This window comes from Mytilus trossulus, chromosome 8 (assembly GCF_036588685.1).
Source record: "Mytilus trossulus isolate FHL-02 chromosome 8, PNRI_Mtr1.1.1.hap1, whole genome shotgun sequence".
NCBI classification, from domain to species: Eukaryota; Metazoa; Mollusca; class Bivalvia; order Mytilida; family Mytilidae; genus Mytilus; species Mytilus trossulus.
In genome coordinates this window covers 12,618,730-12,638,906 of record NC_086380.1, presented here as the reverse complement: position 1 = coordinate 12,638,906, position 20,177 = coordinate 12,618,730, and the positions used below count along the sequence as shown (strand labels likewise).

Below are 20,177 nucleotides of genomic sequence, written 5' to 3'. Positions count from 1 at the left end.
TATATAAACACCGTAAGATAGTGACAAGGGAACGTCATCTTCTAAAAATGAATAATTAAGAATAGGAAATAAAAAAATCATCTCTTTTATCATAAATTTTAGTATTAAGCTTTCCGTTAGTGATATAGATATCAAGATCGAGGAAAAGGCAATGGTCATTGTTAGTATTAGCTTTATTTAAAGTAAGTTCAACAGGATAACTTTCTTTAGTATGCATACTGAAATCGTCATTACTGAAACCAAAATATCATCCAAATATCTAAAGGTATTATCAAATTTGTTTATCAGATGTTGTTGCGATGGGTCTTTGCTGATTTTTGTCATAAATTGTAACTGATAGCAATACAAAAACAGTTCCACAATAAGTGGTGCACAGTTAGTTCTCGTTGGAATTCCGATAATCTGACGATATACGGAATCTCCAAAGCGAACAAAAATGTTATCTAGTAAAAATTCAAGGGCATATATAGTATCAAAGCATGTCCAATCGACATAGTTTTTTTGTTTATTGCTACTAAAAAATGACATAAAAGGGGTTGAACATATATTCACATTCTGACTTTTTAAATGCCTATTTAATTAGATGGGCGATTTTTTCTTAATGAGAATGTGAGGCAATGTGGTATACAGGGTAGAAAAATCAAAACTTTAAACAGATTCCAAATCACCAATATAAACATGCAATTTATCAAGTACTTCCAACGAGTTCTTGACACTCTAAAAGTAATTAATTCCACTTTTTTCGAAAGTTTTATTTGAACAATTTATTATCAGGTTTTTTATTGGACCAAGTGTCCTGGTAAGAAGAATAGACAATTTAGTTGTGGAACAATGGCTTGAAGACGAAATAAATCTATATTTGTAAGATGTTTTGTGGAGCTTCGGACGCCAATACATAGTTGGAACTTTTATTGTACATACATTAACATTGTCACTGGTTATGACCCACTACGCTTTATCTTATTCATTGATCTCTGAATTATTTGACTAACTTCATTGAATATAGCTTTTTGCTGTTTGTCTTCTGGCCTATTCCAGACTTTATATGTATTTCAAAGTGCAGTTTATGGAAGGTAAAATGTGGATGAAATAAAGAACCAGTTAAAAACTATGTAACATGTAAATAGAATTGTCTAATCAACTTTGTCCAACTTTTAATTTAGTTTGTGCTAATCAGATAAATTTGCACATGTCTGATTAATCTTTCATCATATATATTGTCCTGCAGCTGTACTGAGGTAATTGCAATAAAAACACATCATAATTGGTTTCCTATCTGTCAATTCAAAGTTGAAAGATATCACAATATTAACAAAAGATTATAATTCAGGTTAAAAGAGAAGTGTTACTTACTTGAATACTATAACAGTTATTATCAAATAGATATGAAGGAACATCTTTAAATTGTGAGTATTTGTACAACATCTCTTTTCTTAGGTTAATAATGACTTTTTAATACAGTAACTGTAACAGTTTTTGATTACTAAAGTATACAAATCAATTAATATGCTTTATAAAGTAAACCAAAATATCTTAAAATGTTAAATAAATATTATTAAATAGGAGTAACAAAAGGTGCATTTATTGACCATAAACATATTTTATGATTATTTTCATTTCATTTTCATTGCAATCAGAATGTAATCAAAAACTAATCAGGATTACAAGGTATTTTGAAAAGTTACTGATTAAATTAAATTACATGTAATCAGATTTTTGGCTGATAAATGACAATTACAGCTGATTGATGATTACAATTACCCCAAGTCTGAACGATAGGGATGTTTTTCAACAAATTTGAAAAACTATTCTTTTTCTTATATATTTGCAGCAATGTGTTAACAATAATTATTGTATACGGTGTGATCCAGGTTGAAAATACTGTAATTGTACGTAGTATGATAGAATGAACTAACATTATTTAAAAAAAAAATTTAACATGAGACACAAAAAATATCACAATTGTCGTGGCTAGATTGGGACAATTGCTAAAAAAACGTCAGCAATACTGTGTGTTAGGATAGGTGAAAATAATCATGGAGCATGTTGGCATGTCCATGCTAAGACATTCTTTCTCTCTTTTATTTTGTTTTACAGAGAATGAAAAATATAGCGGACTAGTTTTTTTAGCTATAAAGGTGGTACCCAACACTTTCTCTAAAATTAACTTACTTTGACCCTTAAATATAAAAATTTGAAAACATTTGAACCAACAGTTTTGTCAGAAAAATTACACAAGTTATATAGCAGTTTGAAAAACACCAATTTTGATCATTGAAAAGCTTTATATTCCTTTTACAACACATCATTAAAACGTTTAGCTGACTTATCTTCCTGTAGTGTTAGGTACCGCCTTAATCTTCATTTAATTTTACTACACAGTCACATTTTTATGGTTTCAATAAAAAAAGATCACAACTATTCAAGAGACAACAAAAAAACAGTTATCAAACGAACTTCTCTATGTTGGAGATATATCTGAGACTGTTCGCCGGACTCGGTTGAAATATAAAAAAGCTGATCTTAAATAGTTAAAACTTTGCTATATATTTTTTTCAGCAGCAACAAATACAAAATGACAAACGACTTCCAAGTTCATACACAAGACCATCGCACTTCAGCGAAAGGACTTCGTGTTTCGTAATTCGGCTTGACCTGGGCAGTAAAATTACATACTTATATGAAAACCTTCTAATAAACCAGCGTGTAACAATAATTTATTCCCCATTTATGACCTAAATAAATGCAAGACACCAGTAAAGCGGATGCTGATGATTATGAAGATTATGTCTGAGTTAGTAATATATAAACATGATAACCAGAAGGTAGCATAATAATAATGAAAATTACCTGCAAAAGAACTTGAAACTGTATTGCCCATTTCGGTAACCTTGGAATTCCGTTTAGAACTATTCTGCAATAATAAACATGTACCAAATACAATTGAAATTGACGAGAAAAATTGGTCATACATTCATATCAGTCAATAATTGAAAGGCTATTGAAACGTCATAAAGCGGAAGCTGATTTTTTGGTTGGAATTGAAGAGGGAATTTTGCTCTCATTTTTGAAACCCAAATCCATACATTTGGAATTTTACTTGTTAAATCCGAGCGCCACTGATGAGTCTTTTGGAGTAAAGAACATTAGCCTGGTATATTGTTTTGAGTAATTCAACTGGATTATGATACCACTTATAATTATAATTAGTGCTTATGCTAAATGATTCAGACAAATATTTTTGTCATACAACCAACTGATTATTTGTGTTGATTACATTAAAAGAAGAAATATTACCACTCCAAATTATAGAAGATATTCTTTTAAAAGAGGGACGAAAGATACCAAAGGGACAGTCAAACTCATAAATCTAGAAAAAACTGACAACGCCATGGCTAAAAATGAAAAAAAGACAAACAGAAAAACAATAGTACACTTGACACAACATAGAAAACTAAAGAATAAACAACACGAACCCCACTATGTTAATTTTAAACTGTACATGAATACTTGTGTTATTCGGCTTGTTCATGTTGTTTATATATTTTTTGTAGCTTATACAATATGTCCTACATGACCAAATTTGAAATTCAATTATATTTATGACAATTTAACATGTGTCAATTATTGATCAATACTATCATACACTAAAATTTTAACATGGCTTGCTGCATTCTTAAACAGTTTAGAACTTGATATAGTATATGTACATAAAATATGTATGGCTTGACTATCTGTATTAAACTATGCAATGTATGTGAGCTGTTTCTCTATTAATGGTGTAACCAATATCTTTTCTTTTGACATTCTAATAAGCATATCAGAAGAAATCGATATTCTATTCAAAGGTTTATGATTACGTATTGTTTATATCTAATAAAACAAATACACGAATAAAGACATTTAAAAAAACACCAATCGATCCAAAGCGTCCCCAGTCACATGTCCACTAAGTTTGGAACTTAATATATTAAAATGAAAATAAGTCCAGTACAGTCAGAGTTGTCTGGATCGAGATAGAATGTGTCCATTACTATTATTCGTTTAAAGGCGAACTTCAATTTTCGATCTGTTGTCTTTTCGGGAGTAATAAAAGCGGTCATATGACTGAGTCCGTTTTAAATGTTCAGTTTGTGTCAAAGGTTACCGTTTAACAGTTTAAATGTCTGTGAACATAGTAAACAAGTTTTAATAAATGCACTTTTGTGTATGTACAAGTATGCTTATGGTATCGAATAGTTGGTAATTATAACAAATAAACAGTAATTTATTTACGGAAAATTTTGCAATTTTTAAAGTATTGCCTCTAAGTTGAAGCTCAAATTGATAATATTCTGAAATCTAAAACAATGTCATTATAAAAACATTTGTAATCATATTCACTATAGTTGGCATTTAGACGTTTCTAAATGGGCTGCTATGAACCGTATGCTTGCTGGTTCTAATAATTTACCAGCAGGAAATACACATTTTCTCGCAAGTTACATTACAGAATGGGAAGTTAGTCGTTGCAATGTAAAGACTTTTTAAAAAGTTTTGGTATTCAGTATTTGTTTGTAAGTTAGACATCAATTATTCCTATGTCAATTCTACAGCTGCAATAGCTAGGTTTGGCGTAAAATCAGCTCTGATTATCAATGTTTTAAAGGCTTTTTAGCCCATGTAATAGCAGTACGTATGACTGGAGTAAAATCATCTAGTTTTGTCAATGGAATCAATAACGTTCATATTTGTATTAGAAGTAGTTAGTTAAGTTAGGGTCGTGTTTTGCCCTGAATATGTAAGTCATTGTTTCAAGATAAAATAAAAATCAGTTATCTAGTTAGATTTTATAGATAGTGTTTGTCGACGTATGTCCTTTGTGATACATTCCTATTAAACAATTGAATTGACCTATATTCATTGCATTTTTGTAGAAATGAAAATGTGTACTTATTGAAATGTCACAAAAGAAACTATGTCAAAATAAAAAGTTCAACAATATGATTTTTTTCCTATCCGTTTATTGCTTCAGTTTTGAGTATTGGCGAGTCTCCTTTGTTGAATTAGCATATAAACCAAGAGAGAGTCATAGCCTTTTTAGAGCCTTATGTTTTCTTTTCTTTGCGTATGGATGTTCACTTGTTGTTGTTTTTTTTTATTTTATAGAAACATAACACTGACTCTCGATTTCCCATTGTAAATAACTCTTTACTTTTTTTCTATCAAAACAAAGCCTTAGACTGTGGGTGTACACATCATTGTTTTTGTGCATACTATATAGTAATTGCATTCAATTAATCTCTGAGTAATAAACAAAAGTGTATTGTCTGGAACTGTTTGGCAGGAAACTAATATATTTCATATTTGAACTGTTCTTGACAAAAACAATTCAGCTTCTTTCAGCTGTCCAATATTTTTAAGAAAGAGAACAGTTAACTTTAAAAATTGGACATACATGTAAATAGGTAAAATAATACTTTCTTACAGGTAAACGATAGCCCAATTACTGAAATAAAGAACGGATATAACAAAAGAATGACGTCACAACAATGATTTAAATGCTTGATTAATTAAGACAAAAGAAATAATCCCTGTTCATAAGTCACAAACAGATTGGGAGAAAACAAATCCGGACTCCAAACTTATACCGAGGAAAACAACGAAACAGATAGAGTTTTTCACAAAGTGCAATTTATTCTTCCTACTGAAAGATTATTACACGCGTTACAAAGTGTTATAAACTAGACGCTGAAATGATAAAATCTAATTTATATGGTGGTATCGCATCTAAACACATAACCTTTTAACTACCAGCGCACTCATGTCAAAAATTTGAGGTACACATGTAGACCAATTTTTTGTGTTCCTTATTATAAATATTCCCTGGTAAATATTATATATAAACAATTCTGAGTAAATATTACTTATGTACGTAAATTTCGATATTTTAATATTTCTTTCAGTTTTTTTAAACTCAAAGTAGAATAAAATTTGTAATTGTATTGATTTTGTTATTATTAATTGGTGATATATATGTATAGGCAACAGTAGTAACCGCTGTTCAAACTCGTAAATCGATTGGGAAAAAAACTAAATCGGCGTAACAAACACTTAAACTGAGGGAAACGCATTAAATATAAAAAGAGAACAACGACACATCATTAAAATGTAACACACACGGACCAAACATTAGACAAAATCAGATGAGAATAACAAAACCAATAAATTAGTGTTATTTATTACAATAACAGCAAATAAGATGGTTATTCGGCACACGATAACCCGAAAAGAAGAACTAAGTTAAGGGCACTTAAAAACATTTCCCAGTAAGGAAGTAAACACGGTATAATAAAGCCTTGCCAAAAAATATGCTTAAGATAAAAAATTATAAAAGCAATATACATGATATACGCCCGTCAAATGTCTTACCTTTAGATCTTCAAACTATCGATACTAAGTTTGTCGATTCAAAGTTTAAATGCAATGTATATATGTACTGCGCATATTCCAGAGAATCTTTCAATCTTTATGGTCACATTAAATTGAGTTGGTTTTTTTGGCATGGCCTTTTAAATGCTAAATTGTAAAACTTGTACATTTATCTGATTTTATTGTCATGATTGTAAGTTTGAACAATAAATTTGTTTAAAAAAATGAAATTTGGTTAAAATGCAATGATCAATTTTCTTTTCAATGGAAAATGTTGATAAGTAAAATTAATTTATGCGTACTGAACGCTAAGTGTAAAATTGAAAAATCTGAATTCCATTATAATTTAAGTGAAAAAAATCAGGTAATTTCTAAAAAGCTGAAAAAATCAATTTAGTTTTATATAACTATACATTCAATTTTAAAATACTGATCGTTATGACAACCCAGCATATTCAACGTTCCACTAGCTTTAAAATCAGGTTTAATCTACCATTTTCTGTCTGTGAACCAAGTCAGGAATATGATAGTATTTATCCATTCGTTTAATCTTTTTGAGCTTATGAATTTGGCATTAGATTATTTATATCCAAGCTAACAATATTGGCTTAAAAATAAAAGGAATGTTACTATTACTGCCTATTTTTCTCATAAAATCCTCCTAGGAATGATATTATTCTACAATTTTGAGTGAATTACAGTTCAATTCTCCATGTGTCACGGATTACACATTCTATGTTATTTATGTTTTAGGTATGTTTTTGGCAGCTTTTTATTCGTCCCCTTAAACGTAAAGACTCAATATTATTGATGTAAGAAATTTGAGCTGGCACTTACTGCTTTTAACCGGTTGCTCATGAATATATCATGGTTATTTTCATCTTTGATTTTTTTTTTAGAAAAAGCCACTTGCAAAGAGTATTTGTAAAATATTTCAAATTATTCTATGAAAATTTTGTTCACTTTAAAAACAGTTATAGTTCATACACCAAGGTCAGAGGTAAACAAAAAATTGAAATGGCGCTTAAACGTAGAACAGAAACAATCGGTCAACTACTTTATTCCGACATATCTCGAGAAATACGAGAATAATCTGCATGATATCTGAGAGTTTTCAATATCAACCGAACTTCATACCCATTTAATCTGTATTTATCGGTAATTTGTGCATTTTTCCTTTGATGTGTACTCGCCTGATAATGTCAGTATCAGTGGACTGGCCGTGATATAAAAATTATTAGGTTAGTACGCAAATGACATGCGCGAATGCAACGCGTAAGGATCTACTTTCCCCTTTCATTCACAAAAGTGCGCGTGATTTTTTTCGCAGAAACGCACGAGATTTTTGGCGTATGAAACACCTTACACAGTCAGTTTAGCCTTTTTGAACATTTCTTGTGAAAATGTGAACATATCGTCCATGCTGAGTTTTTATTCATTCATTCAATACCAATACCTGATACATAGCCTGGTGCTGTTCCAAGTATAAGTTTTCTTTTTCTGTTTCTTGAGAAGTATTTGTTTTACCTGTTCAGTCACTATAAAGTGTTACAATTCATACTAAACGCAACACATAAATAGTTACCAAAAAGGTACCGCTGTCGCATGAGAGAAGCTAGAAGAAAAAAAAATGAAATTTACGCATTTTCAACATTTTTGTGTGCCATCATATACAATTTCAACAGATGTGGTTTCATTGTCAATTTGACAGATATTCATGAAACAAAAAAGAAAAAAGTGAACCGTGATATTCATATGCGGATCTAGGATAAATTTTTAAAATGGGGGTAACCGGGGGCACCAAATTTTAAAAGTCTGCTTTGACCAGAACCGAAGCCTTTATAAGGGGTGGCTGAGACCCGGGTTGCCGGTAATCATTCGCCTACCCCTAAATTCGCTTCTGAAATTAAAGGTAACCGCAGGGCCTTTACAAGTTACAAATTTCTGGTCCGTGGTGAAAATAAATATACATGACTATGAAAAAACAAGAATTATAAGCTAAAAGTTAAGTAACGTCTATTAAAATATTTGAAATAATTATGAAGTTGACAGAAAATGAGCTTGTTCAGATAATTTACAAGACAGTCAGCTTACATTTGGGCTCCTGTATAAATGTCTCCTCACATGATCACAGTGCTTTCTTAAAAGTATTTGAAATCAATGTGATCGTTTTCAGTGGCGGGTCATGGGCATCCGGGGGTTGGACCCCCCCCCCCAGGCCCCTTTATTTGAACGATCAATGCATTAGAATGGGGACATGTGGTTTGGACCCCCTTTTTGTCCTGGGTTGGGAACCCCCTCCATTTTTAAAATGCCTGGTTCAACTCCTGGTTTTCATGATGAACACTGAGCAAATAATGACAAAATAAATGTAATTTTATCCACTAAACTAATTAAAACATAAAATTTTATAACTTGTCGTTGACCTCGAAATGATGATCGAGGAAAAATCTTTCTGATTCATATCGTATCATTCTTATTTCTGACTATCACTATGCTGATGATCATGCTTTTGTGAAAAATAAAGAAATTTGACTTACCGGTATGCTACCATTATATTTGCCATTGTTAGTGTCATGTCCAAAGTAGAATATTAATGAAACGCATGCAATAATTCCTTTTCAATACTTTGTGCAAGACAACGCCATGTTTACTGCACTGTGACAAAATTGCAAATGACGTAATGCCGCCTGTGACGTCAAGTGTGATTCGCCGTGATTCGACGCAAAAAAGAAGTTCGTTTGTTATTTTCTCTATTATTGTAGTTATTTTTATTTTTCATTAAATTACCGATAAACAGAATAAAGGATTTTTTGTTTTTGATACTGACTTTATCACAGAAAATATCAGGCTAGCCCTTCGGGCTCACCTGATATTTTACTGTGATAAAGTCAGTATCAAAAACAAAAAGTCCTTTATTCTATATATATTGCTCTGTTTCATGTGTGACAATGTCACTTTTTTTTTGCTAACTGTATCATCTAATGTAGCCAGACGACTTTGACTAGACTTGTAATTGCTTACAAACAATCCTTTTGGATTGACGTAAGGCAATTGCAAGTCTAGTAATACTAGCATCATGTGATCAATATTTTGTATTATAGTTACAATAAAATACTTATAGTATGTATACGGAGTCTTCCGAAAAAATTGTTTGCTATCGGAATTCGGATTGATGTTGGAAAACGTGGTTGTTAGGTGTCACTTTTATACAATTTGCAAACTGTTAATCGTTTCACAAGGAGCGTGACAAGTTAATATCTTTTGAGGTTGAATACCTGAGTGTCATGAAGACCACAGTAATAATTTGCCTTTTTAACCGTGACGTGACCGCTATTGTTATATTTACGAATAATTATGGCGGGGTACTATCGGATATTAAATATAAAGTGTCTCAGAAGTAACTTATGAATAAAGAATGATCTGATAGTGTGGTCAACATGTCTTAAAGAATACAAATGGAGTGTACATGTTAAACTTAAGGACAATGATTTTTACATGGCGAATGAATGGCATATACTAGTAATGCAGATGAGATAAGTTTGGAGGAAATGTGTAATCCTATTTGTTTTTCATTTGTTTTCAAGTATTCAGTAGAACATCAACAGAATTTAAAACTTAAAATTATAAAGTCTTTTAAATCAGCAGATGTTCCAAGAATAATATGAAATATGAGGTCTCAATAAAAATATAAATGTGTGTGTGGTTATTTTGCTAACTTAATACCGCAGTCACATTAGGCCACGCTCAAACTACGATCTCTGAATAACATGCAAATTTTGACAATCGTAGTGAGATCAATTATGAAATTAGGTATATTCCTTACAATAAGTTTCCTGATTTAATCGAAGAATCAAAGCAGTTTAACAAAAGTGTTATGAACTGGCTGTGTCTAATTGAGATGTGTTATAGATTCTCTATCTGCAACAGGGTCTCAAGACCTTGACAGCTTACATCAAACCTTTTAAAGGGCCAAATAAGTGCTACTTTCTAACACTATGATACATGTTTTAGAAAATATTCACCTATACATACATGCTATTATACAATAAGACCTTTGTCATTTGTATTTATATCAACTAAAATCGATCCCAAGTAAATAAAATAAAATGTTGTTAATGTGGATAGGGTGTCTAAATCATAATCAATAGAATTTTTAAATAGTTTGCCAAAATGAAGTTTATATCATGCATGTTAAAAAACAATAATAAAAAGAATGGGTCACGGGGCTTATTTTCGCGCATCACGGTGTTCAAAATTGACAGATTATGCATGGAAAACACAATTTTCTGCAATAAAGCATAAACTACACCATAGAATTTTGAGATAACATGTGACAAGATAGTTTAAGAGTATGCTTTCGGTTTAGAAAAAGATAAAAATGGGGTCCCTGGACCCGTTTCCATGCTACATTATGAAATATGTAAATTCCTAACACATTCTATTAAAAAAGGACCTTAACCTAAATTATCCCACCTTGCATGTGAGGCGCCTCCCCTTTTGTGGCAAAGATGAAAAAAAATTTTAATCAAAACAAAACTTTTCATTCTTTTGTAATTTTTAATTTTCTAGTTAAGGAATGACTTTAATATTTTTTCTGTCTATGAAGAAATAACATAAAAAATTGGATGCACACTGAATAACGCGCACAGCGGGTTATTTAACAGTGTGCACCACATTTTTTTTTTATGTCATTTCGAATAGACCGAAGACATATTACAGTCATTTCTTATAATTTAATTCTAAATTCCATTTTAAACCGTAGAAAACCATGAAAAAACGTTGATGACGTCACGGTCACATGACTAAATAACGTCAGCCACTCAGAGGACGCGTTACATCCAAAATTAAATTATATTGAAATTAAAGTTCTTGCACATGAATTATCTATTACTCTCAACATTTGCACATTATATTAAAGATCTAGACCCTGTTTTCTGGTATTTCGAAATCCAAGATGAAGTAAGACAACCCATCTGCCTTGAATTAATTCTATCTTCGGATGGACATAATAGATTTACATGTATTCGTTCATATGTAGATATGCAGGTGTTCTACACAATTGTTTTTACATATTATAATTTGAAAAATGTACTACTTTTTCTTTCCAAGCCAGCTTGTCAAGCCATTGAAAAGAGCAGAAATTCCTGTGGCCTGAACAGCTGATGTGACCATGCCTTGTCCAAAACTATATATTCCATTGCCAATCATCGATAAAACACCTCCATCGTCTTCCACTGCGTTTCGATCAGTTGTACGGCGATCGACCGCTGTCATTTTTTTATTTGCTTTCCTCAATTCTTTCATTCGTTTTTGTAGTTCTTCCTCGGCTTTCTTGTACATTTCGTCTGTGTAAAACGGATGATAATTTTTTTCGATCATCTTGTCAATTATTTCAATTAATGTGTTTAGTTGTTTCTTCTTCTGATTCTTTGATGTGAGTTTATTATTGAAAACTACAAACCTTTTTTCGCATTTTTGTACGAGTTTCTGAAGAGATTGTGATGAATCTGCAATTCTTTGTTCAATAGAGTCTTCTTTCTTTATACTGTCTCCATGGCTGAAAAAAATAACCATGTAGCCCATTAGTTTTCCGCCAAAAACATTGATGAAGTGCAATGCAGAGGCCTCTTCTTCTTGTGTAAAACGAACTGCGAGCGGCACAACAAAAATGATAGCATGCGGCCCAGGGGAGGTAATTCCGATGCACTTTACAACTTCTTTTGTTACGTCTACGGTTTCCATGCCCGTGTCAATTACTCCAAGAGTATCGACAACTATGAGATGATATTCTCTGTGTCCTGTGTCGTAAATGTTTTCACCTTGTCTACAGTGTTTCGTACAATATGAACTACTTGATGCTGACGCAAAAGCCATTTTCTGAAGGATGCTATTACCTGTTGCACTTTTACCACTACCTGTTTTTCCGATCATAACTATACGTACCTCACGTTCTATTCCTACAAATAAAAATAAAACGTCATAATAAAGATCAAGTTATCATTTAAAATGCGACCATATTATTTTATACAGTTTTTCGTCAAAAACTTCTTTTGTATCATATACATGTATGATAACTCAAGTATGTACACACAATTTTGTAAAATATCTTTTATTTTATTTTATTCCTGTAAAGTAAAACTAAGAATTACGAAATGCTCAACGGTAAAAATTCATTTGTCCTTTTTCCGATTTAGACATGTTGACTGCATGATATGATTCCTGATGCATGTGTAGAAGAAGACACTTATCTTATCGACTCTTGTTTTAACACATTTTGTTATTCATGTGATTGTCTAATTATGTTTGTTACTTTGGTTTATCTTTTTTGTCGTTTATTGTATTCATTCATTACATGACAAATATGCGTAATTAACTCGATTTCCCTCCTACGTCATCATACAACAATAAGTGTTGTCAAGATGTTGTCGTTTGTGAATGTGTAGAAAAAGATAAAGATCCTGACATTATTTACTAAAATGTATAAAAATAATAACTAATGTCGTGACCGAACATCACTTATAATTAAAGCATGCACTATAAGCATCCTGGAATCAATCTGATCTTATATTATTCGTTGGATACTTTTCTTTATTCGTATTCTTCGATAAGTTATTCTATAATTATTACATGAATAATACCTGTATCTGAAATGCATGAGGCGGAATTTCCCATTTCTACACTCTTTGATAGTTCAAGTTCTATTTACTGTAATAAATTAAATAAGTCAAATTGAATTACAATATAATATCTTTATGATATATATGGCAAATGAATAGTAAAACTGAGAATGGAAATTGGGAATGTGTCCAAGTGACAACAACCCGACCATAGAAAAAAAACAACAGCAGAAGGTTATCAACAGGCCTTCAATGTAGCGAGAAATTCCCGCACCCGAAGGCGTCCTTAGTTGATAAGCAATTCCAATACAGCGTGCTATAGTTTATTTACAAATAATATTTAAAAATCTTCTATCCTGGCCTTTAAAACAACTGTAAAATAACAACTGTGGATTCTTGATTATTTGCTGGATAGCAATTTACTTAGGTTTCGTGGTTACGGGTGAACCACGAATTTTAATGTTTATCAAATTACAATAATGTAATAGACTTTGTTTTAAGAGAGATCAGTTGTTGTTTTCTTCTGTGGATTATCCGACGTTTTAACAATGTTTAAGGAATAAATAATATCCGATATTATTTATTCCTTAAACATTGTTAAAACGTCTTCGAACAATATAATTGGATTAGTACGTTTTTAAATCCCCGGATCAGTGGCTCATAAGATCGTTTTGGTGGTTTCGTATTGAATAATAACTCATTTATGTTTATCGAACAGCTTTTGACTAGAGGCAGATGTGAGCGATTCGTCAATAAGATGATACAGAAGACACTTAATTGAGAAGTCAACACATGGTCTATCAAAATAATAAATATATCTTGCTCTCACTCGGTTACAAATGTCATAGGTTTTTAACCAAATGTTATCAAAAATATAGAGAAAGAATAAAGTCTTATTCGCAAACATTATCCATGTCTTTGATTTGTCTAAATAGATCTGAAAACCCTCCTTTATACATACACATTGCGAGATGTGTGTGAAACTATTCACCAGAGACCCAATAACGTAAGTGTAAGCACACATTGGAAACCTTACGGCCATTTATAACGAGCAAAACCCACATTGTACAGTAAGCTATAAATAACCCCGACGTAACAAATGTAAAAAAATTAAAACAAGAGGACTAATAGCCTTATGTATGTTTAAACAATAAACGAAAAACCAACGGGATAAACATCCGCAAACGCTGGGTAATTTATTCCTGACTCCTGAATTTGACACAAATCATGTTGCTTAAATAAGGACAAAAAACATTGTCATAAAAGATTATAATGAGATATACAGTCTGTGATAAGATAGGCACGGTTGACCTCAAACAACAACTTTTTCATATTTTTTTTTATGTAATTTGTGATTAGAAATCGCTGACGAAACAATTTAACTACTTATGAATAGGTTATCTTAGTATTGTGTTATATTCAGTGTGAATTTCAAAGCTTTAAGGTAGATTATCACCCAATAGTCTGAGTACTGACGCTATGATACAGGCGTAATATCTGAGTGGCATTGAAAGTGCGATAGCTGTTTTATTTACATAGCACGTTGACATCATATTGAATACATGCATTTAATTTATTATTATGCATTTTTGTAATAAAAAATATTCTATATTTTTTTGAAATATGCATTTCACCCTATATTTAGGAATATGTTACTATGATAAAGAACGTAGATTTATTTAAGAAAGATGAGACTCCAGTTTTGGATGCTACTACATTTTGCTGTTTATTTGTAGATTTAGGTTAAAAGAAGCAAAATAATATTAATAACGACCTTTTATATTGTTAAAATATAAAGATTATTTTCATTCCATATAGTAACATCGTCGTCACAATAATTCCAGGAATAAACAGATTGATTGCAGGACCAAGCAGTCATAATATAATATCACACAAAAGTCAAACTAAAATATTATATTAAAATAATATACGTTGAAAACAGCTACCTTTAAAAACTTACAAAATACGAAATATGCATGAAACTTCTTACCTTCAAACGATATACTAGAATTTGTTTTCTATAATCACCTCACGAAATAATTGTTGACATATATCTTTTCATGTCATTGTCATGGTAGTTTTAGTGTCCAGCTAAGATCCTGTTTTTTCAGTAATTTGATTGGATATTTTCAAATGCGACTTCGTTGTTCGGAGTACATATGATGTAAGTTGTAAACAAAATACTTTCTTTATTTGAAAACAGGTGCTTGAACAAAAAATACAAGATAATACAATGTAAACATTTATCAAAAATACACGACTTATGATTTGGTTCGCCAAACACATTATTGAAAAATTAAAAAAAAAAAAAAAAACTGTATCGTAAAAAGCCAATCACGAAAAAGGCTATAACTGGGTTAGAATACCCTTAGGGTTTCCAAACATATTACAACACAAATGTTTGAAAAGGTAAATTTACACGAAAGGAACAAACCGCGGACAGTACATGTCAACATAAAAGTAATTCATACATAGGACCTGACAGCAATGTTAAATATTGGTTCAAAGCCAAAATTCATAATTTTATAAAGCATTCCAGGGTCGTTTTCCTGCGGACATTGATAAATATTGTTGCCAATTTATGTAATGTTTTTGGTTCAGTGGTTTCAGACTATAAGAGTAAGATAAAACAATAAATAAACAACAAAATGATCAGCTAGACAAAATCGACAAACAATATGGTTCTTAGACTTTTTCTCAATGTAATCTTTTATTGCAATCAGTTATTGTATGTAAAAAGTCTTGTTTTTCTGATAAAAATTTTCCTAGTTTGTATTTATCTAGTTTAGTCTTCAAAATAGTTAAAACACACAAAAAGGCAATTACTCCGTAAGAAGTCAACCAAAGGTTTACCTTTTGTTTCTGTTGCTTTTGGCTGTCTTGTAGAACCTGTCTGTCAGATCATCTTAAGTTTGCTTTTTAACGGTTTCAACTTAACTATTGTAGATTTGATTAGAATGCACAATCCACAAATAGTTTCTATCTCCAATATCAAAATAATAAAATTTCTAATATTCAATAAAATTGAGAATGGAAATGGAGAATGTGTCAAAGAGACAACAAACTCGACCATAGAAAAAACAACAGCAGAAGGTCACCAACAGGTTGTCAATGTAGCGAGAAATTCCCTCATCCAGAGGCGTCCTTCAGCTGGCCCCTAAACAAATAGATACTACTTCAGTGATAATGAACGCCATATTGAATTCCAAATTGTACACAAGAAACTAAAATTAAAATAATACAAGACTTAAAAAGGCCAGAGGCTCCTGACTTGGGACAGGCTATAAAAAAAATGCGGCGGGGTTAATGATTTATGATTTATAATGTTTATGAGATTTCAACCCTCCCCCTATACCTCTAACCAATGTAGAAAAGTAAACGCGTAACAATACGCACATTTTCAGCTCTAGAGAAGTCCGAGTCTGATGTCAGAAGATGTAACCAAAGAAAATAAACAAAATGGCAGATGACTAGCAGTTAACTGACATGCCAGCTCCAAACTTCAATTAAACTGATTGAAAGATTATAATTTCATCATATGAATATCAGGCAAGATCCTTCCCGTTAGGGATTTAGTATCATACCATTATTCATATATGAGAAGAAAACAACCCGTGTCATGCCAACAAATGGTTTTTGAATAAATGTGTTTAGTTCCGATGCAAAGACCCTATAAGTGAATCAATATTAACGCCAAAATATGCAATATTTAATGACCTGACAACAGTATCGTAATTATATCCCTTCTTACTAAGTCTATTTAAAGGTTTTGCTAGTTTCTGATGTGAATAATGACATTTTTGTGCTTTATAAAGAATATTTCCATAAACATGGGATTTGAAATACCTAAACGTATAAGAAGTATGCATGTTGAGCCATTTTTACGAATGATGTCCTTATACCGATAATAAAATTTAGTAAATGTATTGACCAGTTTGTGACATCGAAAACCCTGATGTACTAATTTTTCAAGGTTAGTAAAGAATTATTATGTAAACTGTATTAAAATTTGTTTACCCTTACAATAAGCACAAATATGTTCACTTTTCTTTTGACATATTTTGTGCCTAAACATGATGCCTTCCCCAATCAGCATATAATACTCGATGAAGAGGTGCTACTTTGCAGTTATAAAAACTTCATTTATTAAAAGTCAGGTTTTATGTGCGTAATTGAAAAAAAATGAAATAAAGCTTATATAACTAGCAACAGTAACTTGTATGTGCTGTTTAGTTCGAGTTCGGAGATTGAAGTTTACACTTGAGGGTTTATTTTTGGAAGATCGTATCGTAGATACAGACCACTGATCTTTGTGTATCTTTAAAATATGCAGTTTTAATCCCTTATAACCCATCCCTTTCTCTCTCTAGATTAACTCCTGCTGAATAAATTGTGCTAAGCAGTATAACAAATAATTTATTTGTTATCTGTTTTAACATGCAATGTCTTAGATGAAAGAAAACATTGCATATACCGTTAAATGATGTAAATAGACAATGCACAGGGGTGTATCAAAGATTTTCGAAATTAAGGGTAAGTTTTTCTATATATCGTGGAACATATTTGATGAACGCATTTCTTTTGGCCTAGTTAATGCTTACACAAGATACGTTTTCTGATCACAGGTTTAAACCACCCCAACTATGCCTCTAATGCTAATGCTTCGACACTACTAGATGTCGTGTGAGTCTTATAGTGTAATATAGATATATGAAGAAGACACAACATCATATTTTGGAAAAGATGGTGGCACTTCATCGTTGTTGTTCTTTTTGTATATCACCACACAATGCAATAGTACATTTAAGCCCATCCATACATTTTCATAAATGGTCAGCTGTGTTTCATCAAGCAATTTGATTCATCAACTCGTGCAAACCGGTATTTTGCTAAGTGTTTTTGTGCTATTGAATAGTTTAATCAAACAATTGGACAGAATATTCCTCTTAATATGTTTCCGTTTTGATGAAGATATATTAAAAAAATAAATGAATCATATATCAATTAGCGGACGTAATTGTATAACATCATCATTTGATCTATAAAGATTATTTAACTGATATTTGTCCATGAAACAAAAATGGTAAGGTTTTATTATATCCTATCAGCCAGAAGTTTTAGTAACAGTTTTATATGTTTTGTAGTGATAAAGATATTCTAATAGCAATTTATACCCCCTTATGTGTTTTTATCTACTGTTTATATACCCTTGTATGCATATATGACATCTTCAGTGATTGACAAATCGAATATCAATACGTTCATTTTATATCATTACTGTCAAAAATAATAAACAAAAAATAACTCCAAGGTATATTTAAAAGAGAGAAGTGAAAAAAAGAGTCATTTTCAAAAACTATAGATAGCAAAAACTCTTATTTGGGTGGTGACAGCTGCTTATATTTTTTACATTTACAATTTGGTGAGCAACCATAACGGATAAAATAGGTGAAAGCGACAATAATTAGAATTCAGCAGTCAAAACAGTGTAAATATACATCACAGACATATACAACACAACTTTCAGAAACAAATTCAGAATAACATACAAAATCATCTGACAAGGCGCCGACAAAATGGTGCTGCGGTGATCATAGTTAACTGACACAGACTCTGATATAAAATAAGTTTCAGGTATTTGATAGTGCATACCGTATATGGTATAAGCTTTCCATATAAAGAACACGTCTCCAAAGTATCCGCATATAATCAAACCTGTTTGGTGCTTTTGGTATATTTTGTTACAATGTAATGCATCACAGATAGGCTGCGAAATACATGAGTGTGACATTGTATGTATTATATTAGTACATACATTAAGTACTAATCCTGTAGATAATGACTGTATTTTTTTAACGATTAACAAGACTTAGTCTTGCAACAACAACGTAAATCTAAACACGGAAACTCTAAATAAAAACACCAATCGATTTGAGGAAAGGTATACAAGAAAATTGATTTATGCGTGTCAACAGGTTTTTATTATTCATTTCAAAAAATTTCTATATATCTTTCGTTTTTGTTAATAAAATACCGCAAAGGATTTAAATTACGATCAGACCCCTTTTCTGAAATGTTAGATGTATGTCTTCATGGACATTCTTACAACCATTCTAGCATACTACAAGTTCCAGCTCAGAAGTTAAAAAAGAGAAATAGTTTGGTTTCCACTGATACAATGAGACAGCTATCTAAATAAAATGAATGTTAGCAGCTATGGGTACAATGTAAACGACTGGCCTTAAAAATGAGGAAAACCCATATAGGCATCAATTAAAATGCAAAAATAAATGACAAAATGTGACCCAATACAAATGAGAAAACTAAAATCTAATCAAATATAGAAACATCAAACAACAACCACCATCAGATAACAGGTTCCTGACTTGGAACAGGCACGAAAGTAATGTGGCGGGACTAACATGATTTGTGATCGGTTTACCCTTCCTAAGCCTGCGTCAATTATAGTCTAGAATAAAAACAACAGTAGTATGGAAATAGTTACTTTATGTATGTCATACATAAAAGAATGTTTGTGCAATTCAGCATATTTCCAGTCCTTGACAAAAAATTGTCAATCTCTAAATGGTTTGTCCTTTTCCATAATTTATCAAATCGTAAAAACAAGCATCTTTAGAATCCAATAAGGTAGATACATCCTTACTTTGTAAGTTATTGCTTGAATGGGCTTTCAAAATTACGTTGATGGATGAATTAGTTGAAATCGAATAACATCTTACAAATTAATCATATTGAATCAGACGTGTTGGATAGGTCATTATGATTTTAAAGTTATAAAATCATACATATTGGTTTGTGGATACATATATTATTTTACATTGAAGGTTTGTTCCTGTCATTATAGAACACACATGAAGACATACATTTTTTTCGTCCGAGGTGAACAATTTGATAATAGAGTGTTAGGCAAACATAATTATAAAGCCTCGGTCACATCTTACCGGATATCACGAACAGACGCCTAACGGATGAAAATAAAAGTTGTCCGTTGACAAAATTGTTATCCGTTGGGAGTCCGTTGATGTACTGACCGAAAAAAATGGACGTGTAACGGATGCCTAAAGCCTCGGTCACACCTTACCGGATAGCACGAACGGACGCCTAACGGATGAAAATAAAAGTTGT

General features: G+C 31.5%; 1 protein-coding gene across 1 annotated transcript; it reads right to left on the bottom strand.

Moving 5' to 3' along the window:
• Positions 1 to 11,505: 11,505 nt before the first annotated feature.
• LOC134727346 (GTPase IMAP family member 4-like) lies at positions 11,506 to 13,086 on the bottom strand. Its single transcript, XM_063591724.1, has 2 exons — positions 13,053 to 13,086; positions 11,506 to 12,371 (listed from the first exon to the last, which is right to left on the bottom strand). The coding sequence occupies exons 1-2, from the start codon at positions 13,084 to 13,086 to the stop codon at positions 11,506 to 11,508; spliced, it is 900 nt and encodes a 299-aa protein (XP_063447794.1).
• Positions 13,087 to 20,177: the final 7,091 nt, after the last annotated feature.